Raw genomic sequence first — 21,552 nt, forward strand, 5'->3', positions numbered from 1 at the left:
CGGTCAGTGTAAATCCCTCTGTACATTGGAGGTTACTGTGAATGCTTCTATTAAAGTGGTTGTAAACCCTTACAAACCACTTTGACCTACAGGTAAGCCTAGATTACGGCTTACCTGTAGGTCCAAGAAATATTTCCTAAACCTATACGGTTTAGGAGATATTTACTAAAAGACCGTCAGCGGCGTACAGGCACACTATTGCCGTTAGCAGCATGCCGCTGCTAATGGCGATATGCCGTTAGTGGTGGCTCCCATGCGCAGGAGTGACGTCATCGCTGCTCCAGCGCTGTGAGTGGCCGGAGCAGCGATACCTGGAAGAAGATGAATGCTCCGGACTACAGGGGACAGCGGTGACATTGCTGGCTCCTGTTTCAGGTAAGTGACACATAATGGGCTACTACGCGATGCATAGTAGCCCATTATGCTTTACCTTTGCAGGGAGAAAAAGAGGAAGTAGACCCATTAGGGTTTACTTCCTCTTTAAATTAGTGGTCAGTGTAAACCCCTATTACATTGGTGGCCAGTGTTGAAACTCCTCTTTATATTGGTAGTCGGTAAAAAATAAAAATAAATCAGCATTGCCATTGATCACACCATCCCCCAGCATTGTCACTGATCCCAGGATCCCCTAGGAGTTTTCAGTCTTTTAATGGGTCCCCTTACCTCCCCAGTCCATGGTGTGCAGGCAGTGAGGGGATGATGTGCTGTAACCTCTAGCAACCAATCTGTAAGCAGTAATGATGTGCAGTAACCTCTAGCAACCAATCAGTGAGCAGTGTTAATGTACAGTAATCTCTAGCAATCAATCAACAAGCAGAAATCATGTGCTGTAACCTCTAGCAACTAATCAGTGAGCGGTAATGATGCACTGTAACTTCTGGCAACCAATCGCAATCGCTGCATGATCTGATGCAGTAAATTGATTTTGAGTCTAGCTGCTATTTATTGTATGTCTCAAAGCAGGTGGAGAGTGAATCTGCATGGATGGGGCCCAAGAATTTTTTTTTGCCCAGGGTCCAATCACTATTAAAGACGGCCCTGTCTACATGCAAATGCAGCCTTCAAAGGAACAATGGCTCAACAAGACATTTGATATTTGCATAACTCCTCCTTACACCCCTTTCACACCAGGGCGTTTTGCAGGCGCTATAGCATTAGAAATAGCGCCTGCAATCCGCCCTAAAGAAGCTGCACCATTATGTGTAGTGTGAAAGCCCCGAGGGCTTTCACACTACAGCGGTGCGCTGGCAGGACGTCAGAAAAAAGTCCTGCCAGCAGCTTCTTTGGAGCGGTGTGTTTACCGCTCCTCCACCACTGCTTCCCATTGAAATCAATAGGGCAGCGCTGTATCACCGCCGGCAAAATGCCCCTATTGTGGCGTATTGCCGGCGGTTTTAACCCTTTCGCGGCCGCTAGCGGGGGGTAAAAGCGCCCCGCTAGAGGCCGAAATGTGCCGCAAATCCAGCAGTAAAATAGCGCGTTTTACCGCCGACGCAATAGGCGGTGTGGTGTGAAAGGGGTCTAAGAGCCAGCCTAATGCTGTGAGGTTTTCAGGAAGTTACGTACAGCACCCTGCTGGCCCCTCCCACCAGTCATGATCTGCCTGCATTGCATAGAGGAGCACAGATATGCAGAGATGATGTCACTGGGACTAAAATAAAGTATGTTATGAAAATGGAAATGTTATATTTAAAAATGTCATTAGCATGTTGATGATTGGGGTTGGATAAACCAAGGAAGGCAAAATATAAGCAGATTAAACTTCAGCTTTAAAGCAAATCACATCCAAAGCAATCAGTTTAAAAAGAATGCTGGCCGTACTAGAATTACAAAATGTCATTATCTCCTGAGAAACCGCACAATTTAAGTGTTATAGGAAAGAGAAAATAATACATATGCAAACTAAAACATGTGAACAAAAAGTACACAAAATTGCACAAGAAAATGTGTGAACAAAACCAAAGTGAAGATGGAAAAAGAACCCGGACCATACAAGATGACAATCAACAGGATTAGGTCGGCCACGGGCTCTTTAGACCTGCAGGCATGTCTGAGCCTTTGTTTTGTGCCATCCAGAGGGGTAGGGGGAGAAGAGTGCTGCAGGAAGATGGTGCAGGTCAGTTTGTAGAAGGGGGAGCCGCATTGATTAGAAAAGGATCAGTAAGCTGTATATAAGGTGACTGTGAATGTCATGTCAAAGAAAAGAGGAGGAGGAGGAGGAAGCCATGCTGGATCAGTAATCTGTATATAAGATGACAGCATGCATCTTGTCAGAGAAAGGAGGAGGAAGCAGTACAGAATAAGGAAGCTGTATATACAGTGTGGGGTTGGTTTACTAAAGGCAAATCCACTTTGCACTATAAGTGCATTTGGAAGTGCAGTCGCTTTAGATCTGAAGGGAAGCTCTGAACTGAGGGGAAGCTCTGCTGATGTTATTATCCAATCATGCGCAAGCAAAAATGAATGCTGTTTTTTATTTTCCTTGCATGCCCCCCTCAGATCTACAGCGACTGCACTTCCAAGTGCTCTTGTAGTGCAAATTGGATTTGCCTTTAGTAAATCAACCCCACACTGTATATACAGCTTCCTTATTCTGTACTGCTTCCTCCTCCTTTCTCTGACAAGATGCATGCTGTCATCTTATATACAGATTACTGATCCAGCATGGCTTCCTCCTCCTCCTCCTCTTTTCTTTGACATGACATTCACAGTCACCTTATATACAGCTTACTGATCCTTTTCTAATCAATGCGGCTCCCCCTTCTACAAACTGACCAGCACCATCTTCCTGCAGCACTCTTCTCCCCCTACCCCTCTGGATGGGCTTTAGTAAATAAACCCCATAAAGTCACAGTGTGGGTCACAGCTCTCGGCGGATGAGTGACGAGAGGGCGTAACGTCCGCCCGAGGGGAGGGGCCGCCAGCGCTACAGCACACCGCACCGACGAACAAGAAGCAGGACATGGCTTGGAGCGGGGAGGTGAGAGACCCCAGCCCAGCCATGCGGGAGCCCACGGGGCAGTAGCTCGGAGCGGTGTAGCAGTATTCCACAGCCCTTGGAACAGAACACTACCTGACCCTCACAGCTCTCCGGATGGCCCCCCCCTCGTTCCCCCGCACAGCTGATTCCCTCGTCTAAGCATCAGGACTTCGGAGGTATCCGGGGATGTTTCTAGCAGGAGATACAGCAGAGAAAAGGACGGTAACTTCATTAACATCACAATGTCTCGGCAGAGTAATATATATGTATATAGGGGAAAGCAATCAATGTGAAAATGGAGACAGCTTAAGCTGGTAAGGGGAGTCTTGCATACATAGATGGTTAAAGCGTTTGATGTAAGGTGTGCACTAATGTGGCTGGGTGTTCCCGCTGAGTAGAGTTGAACCTCAAGTGTCCTAAAGGGAAGTTTTTTTTTTTTTTTTGCATGGCCGGATAAACCATAAACAGGACTGCAGTTTTTTCACATATGCCTATATCGAAAGCTGCTTGATTTATCTTGAGTCAGGAACCTAGAAGGCAATGTCCTAAGACAGTGGTAGATCCGCTGGGTTGACACATTATTATCCCCGCAAGATAAAACTGATTAATACATCACAGACTATCCCAAAAATCGCATATGACAATTACACATGTGAAACAACACGCTGGAAAAGTCGCATGGTTCTAAAAATTATGGCGATAAACACATATTGACATGGAGAGTCGCATATAGATATGTGGAGGAAGCCTCTGAGGGTCCACTTTTATCCTGTTGAGATTGCACCTGCTGAGAGAAGTATCCCCACCTGTGAGCAACATTGATTGCAGAATCAGTTTATACATATTAGAGCACGGACATAACGGAATGAGTTAGAAAAAGCATTTTTTTTTCCGCTCTTTTTTTCTCTGGCATGCTTGGAGGTGATCAGAGAAGCAAATCTGATTTAAAGAATCCTAGAAGAAGATATAGCAAGGATGAATAAACTGTAACGGGATGTATTCGCTACCACACATTTTTAGGCCCAAACGCATGGCTGGATATATCTGGGGCAGGAAATTTAAAGGTGCAGCCCCAAGATATTGATGGCTCTATGGGATAGATGCGTATTGTCTCTGCAGCAGACAAACTGAACAAAACAAGACAGACTACCTCAATTATACATGACATTGTACATCTTAAACAGCACGGTGAAAAGTCGCATGAGTTGATTCCGGGACCTGTTCTCAGATCAATGCGCATTTTCCCCCGGACCTCTTATATATCTAATTTTTTTTTTTCCTTTCTTTCCTTCTTGTGGGGTATACGTTTGAAATAAGGCTTGGGGGCCAATTCTTACAGCCTGTCTGTCAATTCTCCTTGTACTGGGCCTGGTACATCAAGATGGCATGTTGCTAAAGACACTCGATAACATATTCGGACGACTCTGCGCTCCCCAGGTTCCACAGGCCTATGCCTAGGGGAGGGTTGGCACAACACGAGGTCGCCCTTAGTCTAAGCAAAACATCCCCCCAGGATATATATTTATACCATTTAGAGGGGGTAATAACTTGGGGAAGCTGTTAAAGTAATAATAACGGGGTGCAGTATTAATCTACTGAGAGAGGAAGTCAACTGTGAGGGACCCCCGGGCAGTCAGCCAGTGGAACACAGGCATATGGTAGGAGGTAGGTTGGTAACCCCTAAGCAAAATTGGGGAGCAAAGAGATAAATAGGATTAATTAGCCACATAGAAGGCGAATTGCAGGAGGAAGCGACTTCAATGAGGATTCAGGACTAAAAGGAAAGAGTTACTGGGGTGCTCGGTTTCATATAAGTTTGAAATATAGTGAAATATGAGTAAATCAGCGAACAAGATGGCGAAAAGTGGAGCCTCACGAAATTTAAAAGATAAGAGCTATGATACGACTATTCAACAATATATGACACAAGGAGCAAGCCCCAAAGAATCGGGATCGGATAAAAGGCAACCAACCATCTCAGATTACAAGAAGGGAACAGGAAAACATAAGGGCGGAGGAGCACACCAGGACAGGGAGGACACAATAACACATAGCGAATGGGAGAGTAGTAAAATGGAAGAATCAAGGACAGAAGATCTCCCCCCCTCAAAAGGAGAAATGGCGGAGATGCTCTTAAAATTGGAGAATGCAATTAAAACAGATATTAGGGGACTTCGAGAAGATTTAGGAGGACTACTAGAGAGAGTAGAAGCTACAGAAAATCGCATCGACCTCCAAGCCTTAGAGTTAAACAAAGTGTCAGATCAATTAAAAATATTACAACTAACACAAAGGAATATGCTCTATAAATTGGAAGACCAGGAGAATAGAAGCAGAAGGCAAAACTTGAAGCTCCGCTCGATTCCGGAAACTAAAGGGGAAGATTTAAGATCAATACTAAATAGCATTCTATCCCCCTGCTGGGGAAATGAGACGGGAGCCCCCCTAAGGATCGATAGAATTCATAGAATCGGTAAAGCAAGAACTGGAGATTTGGATAGACCGAGAGATATAATTGTGCGGTTCACATTTTTTGATGAAAAAGAGGAAATATGGAAAAAGTTAAGGGGAAAAACCCCACTTGTGTATGAAGGTAGAGAAATACAGATATTTCCGGACATTGCACCCGAGACGCTTTTAAGGAAAAAACTTTTGAAACCCCTGTTAGTCGAACTGCAAGCCCATAACATTAAATACAGATGGGGTTTTCCTGCTTGCTTAATAGGGAACAAAGATGGTAAATCAGCAAAGCTGAGTTTCCCGGAAGATTTGGAAGAGTTCTGCGAGAAATTGGGAATATGCCCGCCTGCACTTCCAGGCTGGCAAGATGAAATAATTGGCTCAATGTAGGGGGAGGGGGGAAAGGGTTTGGGGAAAGGAAGAGGGGTGAAGGAGAAGGAAAGAAGGGAAGATATAAATCAAAACAAGGATGTGGAATTTAATACCTCCCGTCTCAGGGGAAGAGGCGGGAGAGGCGCAGGCGAAAAAGCCCCAAACCCTCATAACAAATAGATTAGGAGATGGTAGGGGTATGTACGACCATTAACCTAACAAGGGCCGATAATAGGCCATTGGGGTTGGGAGGAGGGGGGAGGGGGAGGGTTGACGCGGGGAGTCAGGGGGGGGGGGGGGGAGGAGGGAGGCGGGAGGGTGTAAGGTGGGGGAAGGAAAGTAAAGTGGAAAGAGGGGTTAGGGAGGAAAGAGAAAGAAAAATAATGTGGACCACCCAAATAAACATGAGACAAAGTACCTTTGCAGGGCTGGGGAGCACTAGGACAAATAGATGGGTAACAGCAAAATAGACGGCTTGAAATTTATGTCCTATAATGTTAAGGGCATGAATACCCCAACAAAACGCCATAAGATCCTAGCAGAGCTAAAACGGTATGAGGCCGACGTTGTATCCCTCCAGGAGACTCATATCTCCCTCACATCAAACATAAGGCTGTACTCTAGCAACTATCCGGTCTGGTATTACAGCGATACCATATCGGCTAGAAGTAGAGGGGTAGCGATAGGGTTCTCTAAAAGTACAAGATTTCAATTAAGTGAAAAAATGTGCGATGCAGAGGGAAGATATCTGTTTCTAAAGGGTACTCTAGAGGAACTGGAGTGTACTTTGGTAAATATATATGCACCCAATAGCAATCCAATCAGTTTTTTAAATAAGACATTAAATAAACTTATGAATTTTAAAACAGGTTATGTAATTATGATGGGGGATATGAACTTCGGCCTCAATCCGGAAGTAGATAGTTCATCGGATGTAAAGAAGATGAGAAGCTCTGCACATAAAAATTTACTACAAAAGCTATACAAAAATCAATTAGTAGATATATGGAGAGTAAAGAATCCTCTGGTACGTGACTATTCCTTCTATTCTACAGTCCATGGGACGTATTCACGTATCGACTATATTTTCATAGACCATGGGCTATTGGAATATGTGACGGACACGGGGATAGAAGTTATGACCCTCTCGGACCATGCTCCGGTAAAACTATGCTTGAATATTTCAAGGATAGGAAGGAAAACCTCTACATGGCGGTTGAATGAAGAGTTGCTGCTTGGGGAGGAGGACAGAATAAAAATTGCGAGTGCGATCGAACAATATTTTATACATAACGACACAGAGGAAATCAAAAGCCATACGTTGTGGGATGCACATAAGGCCTATATAAGGGGGATACTGATATCTATGGGATCTAAAAAGAAAAAAATGAGAGCCGAAAAAATCAACAATTTAATGAGAGAGATACACCAGTTGGAACAGGTTCATAAAAAAAGTAGGTTACAAAAAGATCTGGTACTTAAAAAGATATTAACGGCAAGGATGGAGCTGAAGGACCTTCTAGACCAAGAAGCTAGGATGGTGTTTAAAGGATTGGCCAAGGAACAATATATATGGGGAGATAAACCAAGTAAGTTTCTAGCTAGAATGTTAAAAAAGAAAAAAGGGAAAAATTTTATTGGGGTAATTAAGAATAAAAATGGGAAAATGTTCCATACCACCAAAGATATAGCAGAAATCTTCAGATCATACTTTGAGGGGATATTCTCAGATAGTAAGGTAGGTGCAAATAACGGGGAGAAAGAGAAGAAGATTAGGGAATTCTTGGGAAAAACTATACTCACTAAAATTACCCCCACTGAAAGGGAGATGCTCGAAAGGCCAATCTCGGAAGAAGAAATAGTGAGAGCACTATTAAAATCAGCTATAGGAAAATCCCCGGGACCAGATGGTTTTACAACATTTTATTACAAAACATTCAGAGAAGCCCTTGTCCCCCAAATGTGCCGGTACATGAATGGTTTGGGAGAAGAATATGGAATGAGTAGGGAAGATTTAATGGCAACAATTACATTAATCCAGAAAGAAGGCAAGGATCCCACGCAGTGCACCAGCTACAGGCCGATCTCGCTGTTAAACGCAGATACAAAACTCTATGCTAAAGTACTTGCAGAGCGAATGAAGGATTTAATGACAACACTGGTTCACCCAGATCAGACAGGATTCATAGGGGGTCGGGAAGGGAAGGACAACGGAATAAAGACACTCCTCCTACTCCAGAAGATGCGACAGGGTGGAACCCCCAGTCTGCTTCTGTCGCTGGACGCACAGAAAGCCTTCGACAGAGTAGACTGGGGGTTTATGTTTAAGACACTGGAGAAGATGGGGTTAGGATCAAAGATGATACAGAGGGTGAAGGTATTGTACGAACACCCAAAGACATGTATAAAAGTTAATGGGTGTGAGTCAGAGTCCTTTGAGATGGAGAGGGGTACAAGGCAAGGTTGCCCGCTTTCGCCCCTCCTATTTGTGCTCTCTTTGGAACCACTTTTAGCGGCAATAAGGGGAGACCCGGGAATAGAGGGGGTGAAAGTGGGAAAAGTTGAATACAAATACTCCGCTTTTGCGGACGATATATTATTGTATTTAAACAACCCCAAGACATCTATGCCAGAATTATTAAATCTACTAGACCAATATGGGGAAGTGTCAAACTTTAAAATTAATAGGTCAAAATCGGAGATAATGAATATTAATATTAGCAAGCGAGAGGCACAAAGTATGCAACAGAATTGGAAAATCCAGTGGAGGAGCGAACTGAAATATTTAGGGATAAAACTATCAAAAACAGAAAGGAAAATGTACCGCTGTAACTACATTCCGTTATTAGATGAGATACAGGCAGAATGTAAAAGGTGTAGTTATAGACCACTATCGTGGTTGGGGAGAATAAACTCATTAAAGATGATAATATTCCCTAAGATCCTATATAGGTTTCAGATGCTCCCAATACCTTTGTCCAATGTATACCTATCGAAATTAAAAACCATCCTAATGAAATTTATCTGGAAAAATAAAAAAGCCAGGGTGGCCTTCGCGACACTTCGACAACCAAAAAATAGGGGTGGAGTGGCAATGCCAGACGTGCAGACTTATTATGAAGCAGTTGTAGTGTCCAGAGTGAGTGAATGGAGTAGAAGGGATAACACAGAGAAAAGATGGGTGAGATTGGAACACGAATTATGCAGAACAAAATTGGAGAAGCAAATTTGGAACCCACCACATGAGAGAAGTGTATTTTTGGAAGGGAACAACATTACACGAAACACGTTGCGGATTTGGGATAAGATATATAGGCAATTTAATGGGAAATACAATTCACCACTTATAGCGTTAAAGCACAATAATTTTTTTTTACCAGGGTGTCAGGAGATAGGAGGAAACTGGGTCAAGGAAGAGGTAAAATTAAAAGATGTAATGAAAGGGGAAGGGATAGCACCATATCACGAGTTGGCACAAAAAAAAGAGATGATGATAATTGATGAGTGGAGGTACGCACAGCTTTCAAGTTTTATTAAAAAACTCCCCCCACAGATTAGAACAGCGGAAGATTTAACTCCTTTGGAACAATTATGTTCATTAAAGACATCAAAGAAAATTGTTTCGAGATGGTATAGAACGCTGGTGGAGGGAGTAGAGCTGGGGGTACCTGTGTACATCAAAAAATGGGGGAGGGAACTAGGAACACAACCAGATAACACAATATTAAGGAAAATATTTAAATTAGTGCATGGCTCAGCGGTAGATGCTGGAACTGCGGAAATGAGTTTCAAATGTATGACGAGATGGTACTACACCCCAGAGAGGAAAAGTAAATTTCAGCGGGATGGTGTTAGGGAGTGTTGGCGGGGATGTAAAGAGTTGGGCACGATGACACATCTGTGGTGGAGTTGTCCAAAAATAGAACTGTACTGGAACCAAATCCTAGCCTTCATTAAAGAGATTACTAACAAAGAGGTGAAAGCTGATCCCTGGGTAGTGTTATTCCATGGGACAAAAATTGGGTTCAGACAATATAAGGAATCGGTGATTCCCCATTTGCTGAATGCAGGTAAAAAACTAATACCGAAAAAATGGCAAGAGAAGGAGGCCCCGTCAATGTGGGAATGGGTGGATGCGGTAGAAAAGACCTATAAGATGGAGTGTTTGAGAGTCAGCTTGGAAGAGCGGAGTAATACACCAATCATAGAGAAATGGAAGTGTTGGGCAGATTTTAGGAAGAAATGGCTCATCTCAGAGGGGTTGAGAAAGCCCTAAAATAGGTGTAGACAAGATACAATAAGGTACAAACTAGATAGAAATTAAAACTCTCACAGGGAAAACAAGATAAGGTGGTCCACAGATAGGAAGGAGGGGGGGGGGGGGGGGGTCGAGGTAAGAACTAGAAGGGGGATAAGATGGGAGTGTGATACCGGAGGGATGATATGGTTATTATGAAGGTTGTTAGCCTGGCATTAACACTCTCAAAAAAAAAAAAAAAAAAAAAAAAAAAAAAAAAAAAACTTGCCACTATGATGTGACTGCATGGAAGGGACGCTGAGCTGTAAGCTGAGGTGGTCCCATGGTTATTAAATTGATTTCACTGAGTGGTTAAAACAAAAAAAAAAAAAAAAAAAAAAAAAAAAAAAAAAAAAGTCACAGTGTGGGGGTTATTTACTAAAGGTAAATCCACTCTGCACTACAAGTGCACTTGAAAGTGCAGTCGCTGTAGATCTGAAATGAGGGGATGCTCTGATGATTTTATCATCCAATCATGTGCAAGCTAAAATGCTGTTTTTTGTTTTCTTTGCATGTCCCCCACAGATCTACATTAACTGAACTTTCAAGTGCACTTGTAGTGCAAAGTGGATTTGCCTTTAGTAAATAACCCACTGTGTGTGTCCTGGCAGGCAGTGGAGGAGGAAGCAGTGCTGGATCAGTAAGATATATAAGGTGTCAGTGGGGGCTATTTACTCAAGGCAAATCCACTGTGAACTTCCAAGTGCACTGCAAGTGCAGTCGCTGTAGATCTGAGGGGGGGGGTATGCAAGGAAAAAAAAACTGAATTTTTGCTTGTACATGATTAGATGCTAAAATCAGCAGAGCTTCCCCTCGTTTCAGATCTTCCCCTGAGATTTATAGCGACTGCACTTCCAAGTGCACTTGTGGTGTAGAGTGGATTTGCCTTTAGTAAATCAACCCCGCTGTGTGCCATGTCAGAGGATGAGAAGAAAGCAATGCTAGATCAAAAAGTTGTACATACGATGACAATGTGGGCCCTGTCAGTTTCTTGAGGAGGAAGCAGTGCTGAATCAGTATTCTGTACTTAAGGTAACAGCAAGCTCATTTTTGGATAGTGGAAAAGGAATTAGTGGTGATCAGTAAGCCCTATAATAAGGGGTTAGTAAGTGCATTGTCACAGAGTGGATGAGAAAGTACTGCTGTATCCGCTGACGTCAGTGGAATCAGTCCAGGCAGCACGTCATCATGACTTAGGAAGTCTGGATCCGCCGGATGCCTGGACTGATGCCAGTTTCGGCCTCTCAGCGAGCTGCTGAGAGCCTGAGCTGGCCACTCTCCGCCCCTCCACAGCTTATTGCTCCAATGAGCATGGAGGAGCAGAGCAGGCGAGCTGACTGATAGGCAGCAGCTCTCTGTTCAGGGAGGTGAGGGAACTGAGCCATCGGTGGTGTTCGGTGGCTCTGTTCTCAGTGAAGAGGTGGCGGGGGACAGATGCAGCATCCACCTAGGTAAGTATGAATAGGCAAAAAAACAAAACATACTTCTCGTTTAAGGGACTTTTATTGTGACATGGTTGTTGGTGCCAGATGGGCTGGTCTGAGTATTTCAAAAACTGCTGATCTACTGGGATTTTCACTCACAACCATCTCTAGGGTTTACAGAGAATGGTCTCAAAAAGAGAAAATATCCAATGAGTGGCAGTTGTGTGGAGGGAAATGCCTTGTTGATGTCAGAGGAGAATGAGCAGACTTGTTTGAGATGATAGAAAAGCAACAGTAACCAAATAACTACTAGCTACAACCAAGGCATGCAGAATACCATCTCTGAATGCACAACACATTGACACTTGAAGCAGATGGACTACAGCAGCAGAAGACCATACCAGGTGCCACTCCTGTCAGCTAAGAACAGGAAACCGAGGCTACAATTCAGACTCACCAAAATTGGACAATAGAAGATTGGAAAAATGTTGCCTGGTGTGATGAGTCTCGATTTCAGCTGCGACATTCAGATGGTAGGGTCAGAATTTGGCGTAAACAACATGAAAGCATGGATCCATCCTGCCTTGTATCAATGGTAATGGTGTGGGGGATATTTTCTTGGCACACTTTGGGCCCCTTAGTACCAATTGAGCATTGTTTAAACACTGCAGAGTATTGTTGCTGACCATGTCTATCCCTGTATGACTACAGTGTACACATCTTCTGATGGCTCCTTCCAGCAGGATAATGCACCATGTCACAAAGCTCAAATAATCTCACCACTGGTTTCTTGAACATGACAATGAGGTCACTGTACACCAATGGTCTCCACAGCCACCATGGGAGATTTGCATCATAGATGTGCAGCCAACAAGTTTGCAGGAATGTTTCCAACATCTTGTTGAATCTATGCCATTAGGGCAGTTTGGAAGGCAAAAGGGGGTCCAACCCGGTACTAGCAAGGTGTACCTAATAAAATGGCCGTTGAGTGGAAGGTGACAGGCTGCTCCTTTACTGGAAGAGGAATAGGAAGGACTGCTGGATCAGTGAGTTATATATAAGGTGAGAGTGTGTGCCTTTGTAGATAGAGGAGTAGGAAGTAGTACTGGAAGAATAAGCCATTATTAGGTGATAACGCGCAGCTTGCCTAACAATGGAGGAGGAAGCACCGATAATGTGTATGTAAGCAGCTATAAATAGGGTGAAGATATGACGGGATTTGTCAAGAAAGTTACCAACAGAATGTAGACACCTATCTAGTGCACGTCTAGCTGATGTTATTGAGCAACAATAATACATAGGGGGTTGATTTACGAAAGGCAAATCCACTTTGCACTACAAGTGCACTTGGAAGTAAAGTCGCTGTAGATCTGAGGGGGACATACAAGGAAAATAAAAAACAGCATTTTTGCTTGTACATGATTGGATGAGAAAATCAGCAGAGCTTCCCCTCATTTCAGATCTTCCCCTCAGATCTACAGCGACTGCACTTCCAAGTGCACTTGTAGTGCAAAGTGGATTTGCCTTTAGTAAATGAACCCTGTTGCTTCTTTGAGCCTTTTTGCATACCATGCTCAATATCATATGTTTATCAGCTCATCTCCCGCAGTTATTACCTTTTGTTTCACTTGACCCTCCCTTCTAGATTGTAAGCTCCAATGTGCCAGGCCTTCTGATTCCTCCTGTATGGAATTGTATTGTAACTGTACTGTCTGCCCTCATGTTGTAAAGAGCTGCGCAAACTGTTGGCACTATATAAATCCTGTATAATAATAATAAAAATCTGTGTTTTATTACTCACGGCCTATACCTTATCTTTTATATATTTTTGTCAAATAAATAAATATAATAAGAAAGGAAAACAACTTTTAGGCCTCATGCACACGGACGTTTTTACAGCCACTTTTTTGAGCTTTTTTTGCAGCTTAAAAACGGCTGTCCATGTTAGTCTATGGCTTCATGCCCACCTAGACGTTTTTGAGCTGCAAATGGCATAGGCGTTTTTAAGCTGTAAAAAAAACCCAGGACCAGTGCATTCCGTGGCGTGGAGCTAGAGCTGTAAAAACGCGAATCGCGGAGAAACGCGCATAAACGCGCAACTTATTTTCTTTGTTTTCTGAGTGCTATAGCCAAGAGATGTGTTTTTAAAAAAACGCTACTTAACGCTAACGCTAAAAAACGCGCAAAAACGCGCAAAAACGCCAATGCAAAACGCGGTAAAAATCACGTTTTTAACAACGATTTTTCCAGGCATCGGAGCTAGCTTTGCAGCCAGTTTTTTTAAAACGTCCGTGTGCATGAGCACTTATCTGAAATGGGCATCTACGTTATCACATTTATCAGAATTCCAGTAATTACATGCATAAGTCACGTTCACTGTACTCCAGATGTCCTCTCCCTATACATCCATTTCTTTTGGCTCTATAAATCAGCCTGCATAATTTATACCTATTATACCTAATTAATTCCTGTAATTCGGGTCAGGCGACACAACGGAATCCATATTTTCGAAGCTGCCAGCCAAGAACAACTGAAACTTTGCAGGCAAACCAAACCAGCGTGTTATTTATTATGCAATAAAATGTAACCCAAAACAGAAGGCGTTGTTACCAAATATTTTTTTAATTTGTTACCAGCCATTTGTGTAGTCTGAGTGTTTCACAGTAGAGAAGAAGGATATGAGTCACTTGGAGGATGTCTACAGTATTTCAACGCTGAGATCCCAGGAGAAGACATGGTTTATTCTGTATGTTAAAAGACAAACTCCAGCCTAAACAAAACATTTTTTATAGTTTCTGGGGTAGAATTGTTTGGATCTCTAAATATAACCTCACAACAACGTCTCCGTTTCTGAAACTATGCGTGCTAATAACATGCAAATCAGCTAATCGCCTGAACTAAGTATGGAGGGTAGGGCCTCAAAATGGAACCAAAAGTGTGGTCAGCAGGGGTTTTCATGTGGAAAGACAGGGAACAAAAATGGTATCTTTATAAGGGTTGGTATTTACTAAAGACACCATTTGGATTCACTTTCTTTAAACATGGGGTGCTTCTGCTGAGCACACTTTTGGTTTCCTTTTGGGTCCCCTAACCTCCATACCTTGTCTACCAGAATCTGTTATTAGCGCAGTACAGGATCAAACAGAAAACCCCAGTGAGTGTAGACTAGAGTGGAACCATCCACCAAAGTTTGCATGAAGACAAGTCATACTGCCCACAGGCTCAATATCAGGCTGCTCAACCTTTGGTAGGGTATCTGTAAAAGTACAACTTTATGACTTGTAGAAGGATCCTTCCTGTATCTTTTTTTTTTCTCCTGCTTGTCTGAAAGAATTCTATATCATTCCTAAAGTAGACATCTAAAATAATTTCTATATGTTTTTCTCTCTCTCTTTCTCTCTTGGCTGATTTACTAAAGGCAAATAGACTTCGCAAAGTGCAGCTGCTCAAGAGCTTAGTAAATGAGGTAAAACATCACTTTGCAAAGAATACCCAATCACATGCAAGGAAAAAATAAAAAACATAATTTTTGCTTGCACATGATTGCATGATGGAAGTCAGCAGATCTTCTGCTCATTTGCTAAGCTCTGGAGCAACTGCACTTCGCAGAGTGCACAGTCTATGTGCCTTTAGTAAATCAAATTGTAAAACTTTGTTGCACAATTTTAGTGATCCTGTTGTGAAGATGTGTTTAATAAAAGAGCTGTTATTTGTTCTTCATCAAGAAATACTCATCTTTCCATTTTCCACCTTTCCTTTCACCCCCAAACAGTGTTCTGATTACTAGAACTGATCCCCCCAAGTCTGGTGGGAAATTGACCCTTTCTAGACCAGGAATCTACAAACTTTCCAAAAAAAAAGGGAGTTTACTTAAACTTTAGGGGCCGGATTGTAGCAAATTGGCATACAAAATTTCCCAGGATCGGCATCAGTGGAAGTAAACAATGTCTTAGGTGTGGTGTTCACTTGCACTGTACCTGTGGTTGATAGGAGAAGGAATAGTGCCCCATTGGCATCAGTGGGAGGAATAGTGCCCCATCATCAGTGGCAGCTGGTGGTAATTTGTTTTGTTTTTTGGGGCGGCAAACAGTGCACTTATATCCCATCACTGCTATCAGTGCAAGACATAGTGCATCAGTGGGATGAATAGTGCCCCACCACTGGTTTCATTGGTTGTAATAGTGCCCCATCACTGATAATGGTGGGAGGAACTGTGCTTCATCTTTGTTATCAGTTGGAGGAGTTTTGCCCCACTGCTGGTGTCAGTGTTAGAAATAGTGCCTCCCTCTGACATCATGTGATTACTTTCTCAGGGGTCACCCTGATGAAGTCATGTGATCGTGACGTAACGCATAGGGCGTGAGCAGCGATAGCAAGCAACAGAAGTGATGGTACTAGGAAGTCCGGTATCTAGCCTTATACATGATTTCTAAGGTGTTTTTCATGTTTTATTGTGTAAGTGCAATTATATTAAGAAATTGGCTGGTTTTATAATATGACTACACTATGGGAGCCCTCTAGTTATGCTTATTCTATTGAGAACATTACATTATGGCTGCATTAATACTTGAGAGGTCTTAAAGGTGCCACAGCCTCATATTTTCTGGAGGCTTGAACTGGTGTTGCAAGGGAGACCCATGTGGACGGAGGCTAAGGTGATCCTTCTTTAAAGAGCTTGGAGTTCAGAGGATTTGGTTTATTCTTGCTTGTTTGTTCCATATGGGAGTTGAGAGTTCTGGAAACCCGGAGGGAGCACGTGGCATTCTAATACACAAGGCTTATCATTTGATTCACAGCGGTGTGGGATGTTCACAAGTCCTGCATACTTAAAGAAATATATTTGGAAAGGACTGAATTATGAACAGTTTTTTCATGTTTTATTATTGCCATTGGTTTCCTAGAGGACTACGCTTAGAGGAGACCCAATTCTATTGATCAGAGCAGCGTTCTGTGGTGTAAGCACTAGGAAAGGTACTTTTTTCTAACTTTTTTTTACCAGATGACAGCAATTTTAGCAAAACCTTTTTTGCTCTAGGGTTGAAGATTTAATACAGGGCACTCCCACAACCTATTATTCCCAGATCAATATGGTATGCTTTATGGGCACCTTGTGTGCTGGCATCTGCCTGGTATGGAATACTGTAGGACAATTGGCTGCTATAGCATACTAAGAAGAGAAGCAACCATATAAAACTCCTATTTCTTTTTCTAAAATTATCCTAATAACCACACTTCATCCCACCAGGCAGTGTTTAGTGCCAGAGTGTCCAATATACAGGCCCAAGCATTGTCACCGGGGTGGTGGGAGTTATGGCTAAGCCTATGGGAGTTCTGGAAAGACTATGAAGGCACAAACAAGGTACAGCATAGCAGGAAGGACCTTGGTTCACTGAAACTGTTTTCCACTGCAAAGGTGGTCATGGATGGGTAGAAGTCTCACTGAAGGAGACAGATGGTGAGATATTTGCCCATCCTTGTTCATATCGCTAGCAAAACTCAACATCAACCTTTACTTAAAGTGGAGTTCCACCCTCTTTTACAACTTTGTTTAAAAGGAAAGGCAACCCCTCCACCAATCGATTTTGGATATATATTTTTTTCTTACTTACCTTTTATGAAGTGCCTTGTGTACTTTCATCTCAGCCTCGCCATGGCCAAGTGCATCACATCCTCTTCTCCCCCGCTGCCTTCTGGGACCTGTGTGTGTCCCAGAAGACGACTGGGCCATTCAGAAAGCGCTGCACAATTCGCGCGTGCGCAGTAGGAAACCGGCGGTAAAGCCTGAAACCTCCACTGCCAGTTTTCTTTAGTTGGAATGGTGACGCCTGCCCCCGATCCGATCGGCCTCGGGGAGCCGACATAGCAAGCTCCCTGGACAGGTAAGCGTCCCTATAAAAAGTCAGCAGCTACAGTGTTTGTAGCTGCTGAGTTAAAAAAATAAAAATAAATTGCGGCTGGGACACAGATTTCATTTCAATATGTGAGGGTAGGTAAAAGGAGTGCCCGGTATCCAATTAGAAGTGGAACACAGGAGAATATGTAGTTGATTTATTGAAAGTCGTAAAGCTTGATACAACAAACGCGTTTCTACTCCCTCTTCTTCACGGTGGCTGCTGTATGCTATGATGAATGGGGATATACCCAAACTGGTGTATCAGTGACACTGAAATTGGGAGAGTGTCTGTATTCTCCAGTGGTTGAATACATGCAGAAACAACCTTGGGGTCATACCCAGAGATAGCATCCCTGGGTCTTTTTCTTGCATGTGGCCATGTAAACTCAATTTACCACGTGAAATATTTTTAACCATATTTTTTTAGGTTGTTTGCAGTTTGTGACTTTGTTTGGATGGCAGTATCAAGTTTACATCTCCCCACAGCATGCTTCTTGTTTGGCAACACATAAAGGGAGAGCCTTGGACAAGGTTCAGTAAAATACCTGATACCTGCAATTATAAAATGTCACTTCACGCCTTCCATTGTTCTCTCTCTGCACAGTCTAGAGATCACAGTCCAAGTCCTAAACACATACATTTCTCAAATCTTACATAAAACACCTTTGGTTTGAAGTTCAAACTAAATAAAGAGAAAGCACTTCGGTCTAATAATTTCAAGGCATTGTTATGACATCTAAATAAAAAATGAATTCAAATGTATCAAAAACAATGAACAAAGCTTATCTTGATTAGGTCTGCATACTGTACATCTTAATGTGAAGATAGCCTATCACCAGCATTATGAATAATAATATAAATGGTAATAGGAAGAAGATGAAAATCCACTTAAACAGTAAGTGATAAAGAAACCTCCATTAGGTTACATAACAACCTTAATAACAAGTAACCATATTAACTTTCAATATACAAATACTGTATACATTTAGCAACAAATGAGTATGCCTTGCCATTTAAGCTCCCTTTTCCATATCATATGACCTCTAATAGAAGAAATGCTGAGTAGATGGCTCCAACTGAATATCACTCTCCCTATCCTCCTCAGAAGAGTCCATTTGACCAAAGTCTCAGTATAATTCAGTTGGACAGTTGCCTAAGGGCCTGTGTCCATGGGCTTGTGCAGATGGGCAAATATAGCTTGCTTTCAGGTGCATGCCACCTGTATTTGAAATCAGTTTGGGAGGCTTCTGAAATTGTTCACAGCTTATTGACAGTGACTTTGACCTGCAGTGAACCTCCTTCTGACCAGAATCAAACCTCCTATTAAGCTGAATTAACTTGCTTCGAGCTGCTATTGCAGTCCCATTGACTTATCTAGGGAAAGAAGCACTGATGCAAACAAAATCTTGTAGGCAATGGCCTTGTTTTATTCAAGAACAGTAGCTAATTGATAACTTAAAATTCTTTGTAAAGTTATTGGCCATGAAGGTGGACTATGGTAAGTTAGACGTAAGCTTACACTGTAGATCCATTTTACATCATTCACATTACAAGATACATTTTGGAAAGACTTTTCAGAAAAGAATACTGAGATAACTTAATTACACATTTTACATGTTACATGTTGGAATTTATATCTCTCAAGGACACCAGGATGGAGATATCAACACCAGAATCTTGAACACCTCCTTACCGGTTCAGCCTTCCCGCTTCCCTACTGCCCCAATCTTGAACACCTTCTTATTGTCTCAGCCTTTAAACCTCCCTACTGCCCAGTCTTTACAAAGCTGAAACGTGTTCTGCTCCTCCAGTAGACTGTCCCTATTGTAGTCTTTATTAGGGCATTATTGAAGAACCTAGAGACACAATAAGCCCCTGTACACACGGTCGGAGATTTCCACAACCAAATCCGTCGGATTTTGTCCGTCGGATCTTGTCTGAAACTGTTGCATACACACGGTCGGACAAAGTTGGTGAAAAATCCGATCTTTCAGAACGTGATGACGTAATTTCGTTACGATGGGACTACATTCAGGCTAGTAGCCACTAGCTTTGATGTAGGAATTTGATCTGAGCATGCGTGGCACTTGGTCCGATCAAAATTCTCTACACATGATCGGAGTATATCCGATCGGCCCAGTTGGTCGGGAAATATTTCCAACATGTTGGAAAATTGGGTCCGACGGATATTCCGACGGAATCAGTCCGATGCATACCACACACAGTCGGATTATCCGACGACACAGTCCGATAGGACACATACCGACGGATTCTCTGACCGTGTGTACAAGGGCTTAGAGAACCCCTGCCAATAAAGCCTGTGAGAGATATAAGAAGCGGTCTTGTTATTCAATCTACCAGTGTCTTCTCTGGAATGACACATCAATTTTGGATGGTGTTGGCCATCAATAAGACTCTCTTTTTAAAGGTTGAGGTTCTCCTGAAAAGAAAAACAACTATGACCACTTGATGATTTCTTCGCCAGGCTCTCATGGTGCTCTTTGCTTGGGAAATACATGCTTTTTTTGGGAGGATGGGGGAGCATGTTATTTCCCCTGCTCTTGGCATGATGTTCTAAGGGATAAGCAGATAATTATCAGATTCAAACATGGTCAAATGAGGCAGGGGAGAAAGTTATTAGCCCTGTATAGGATTTGACATAATTTATTACATTGATTAGAAAATGTTTGAACTCTTGGCTCTGGCATTGAGAGCATGGAAGGTGAGAATAAGTGGGTGAAGTATTTGTTTCAGAAGAACCTAGCAACCTTTTGAAGCTTACCAGTTTGTCTAAATTTCAACAAAAATAAATTAAACTTGAAAGATTATATATATATAATCAGCACTTGTGTTAAGTCAGTCACGAACACCGCTAAGATGGATCTCTTAAGACAGCCCGTTGCAAATGCTACCATTCAAGTATTGCCAAAATTCTCACAATTACCCAGTGCAAAATGTTAATCAGAAACATAAATTGTGGAATAACCTTTCTCCAAGAAAATTTACTCCATATTCTTAGAAACACTTTCCATTAATGAGAAGCAGAACCATCAAGTGCACAGCGAACTGTCATCGCTGCCCAGAGACGTCCCGTGTCTCGTTTTGGAGCCATAAGGGAAACCAGTGACACTCACCATCTGCTTGTGGTTTGGGAAGAAGGACTGATCCACTAAGGGGAACTTGTCAGCGCCCAGTCTATGGAAGATCTTAATGAGCTGTGAAAACTGGAAAGACAAGGACAAAATCAGAAGCATGGCCACAACTCATTCAAAAGACTTCTAATTTACTGTACTCTAAAAGTTACTGAACTGTCACAAGGTCACCTTGATACATACATAAAATGGAGAGTTAAAGCGTTTATACATGCAGATATATCTTGACCTTATTCGGATAGGGCATATTACTAGCAATGAATTGAAAGAGAAATAGCACCTACATTTGCTCTCTTGTCACACAGAATCAACTAATAACGGGTTATTGCTATCAGAGCTGCTCTGCTCTAGGCTTGGGAAAGATTGTGACCATATAGTCTGAATACACTCACCTGCCAGATTGACAGTTGGTTCCGCCTCTCAGTGTGCAGCAGAGAGCCAGAGCCAGTTGTGCACTGCCCATTCACCAGTCTTGTGCCCCAGTGATCGCTGGAAGGTCAGAGCAGAAAGCAGGACCTGACAGTCATTGCTCTCTGCTCCAGGCAGGCCGAGAACTGAGCGATCAGCAGTCATGTCATTGCACAGTTCTCTGGCTTAATGTCAACCTGGGACAGCTGCAGCATTGCACCTATGCTGCAGCATAGAGGTGAGTATGTCTATTTTTTTGTTAACCCCAAAATTCTCCCTTAACATGCTTTAAAAGACTCATCGAGGATGCCCACTGAAAACAACCAGGGATGCCCACTGGACACCACCAGGTGAGCCCACCAGGGGTGCCAATCAGTGCCCATTAGGATGGCACTCTCTGCCCATCAGTGACTGCCTGTCAGTGCCTAGTGATCAGTGCTGCCAATCAGTGACGCCCATCAGTGTCAATCAGTACTGCCTATTAGTGCCCACCAGTGCCACCTATGAGTGCTGATCAGTGCTGCATATCAGTGCCACATATCAGTGTCCATCAGTGCTGCTTATCA

General features: G+C 42.8%; 1 protein-coding gene across 2 annotated transcripts in view; it reads right to left on the reverse strand.

Moving 5' to 3' along the window:
- Window positions 1-21,552, reverse strand: part of SYN3 (synapsin III) — a 600,616-nt gene that overhangs the window by 305,040 nt on the left and 274,024 nt on the right. For both annotated transcript variants that reach the window (XM_077469161.1, XM_077469162.1), the window contains exon 6: window positions 20,561-20,650. In XM_077469161.1, coding sequence (XP_077325287.1) covers window positions 20,561-20,650 — 90 coding nt within the window. The remainder of the gene's footprint in view (window positions 1-20,560; window positions 20,651-21,552) is intronic.

The sequence above is a fragment of the Lithobates pipiens genome, unplaced genomic scaffold (genome assembly GCF_037356315.1).
Source record: "Lithobates pipiens isolate NorthernLeopardFrog02 unplaced genomic scaffold, aLitPip1_a1.2 Scaffold_8, whole genome shotgun sequence".
NCBI lineage: Eukaryota > Metazoa > Chordata > Amphibia > Anura > Ranidae > Lithobates > Lithobates pipiens.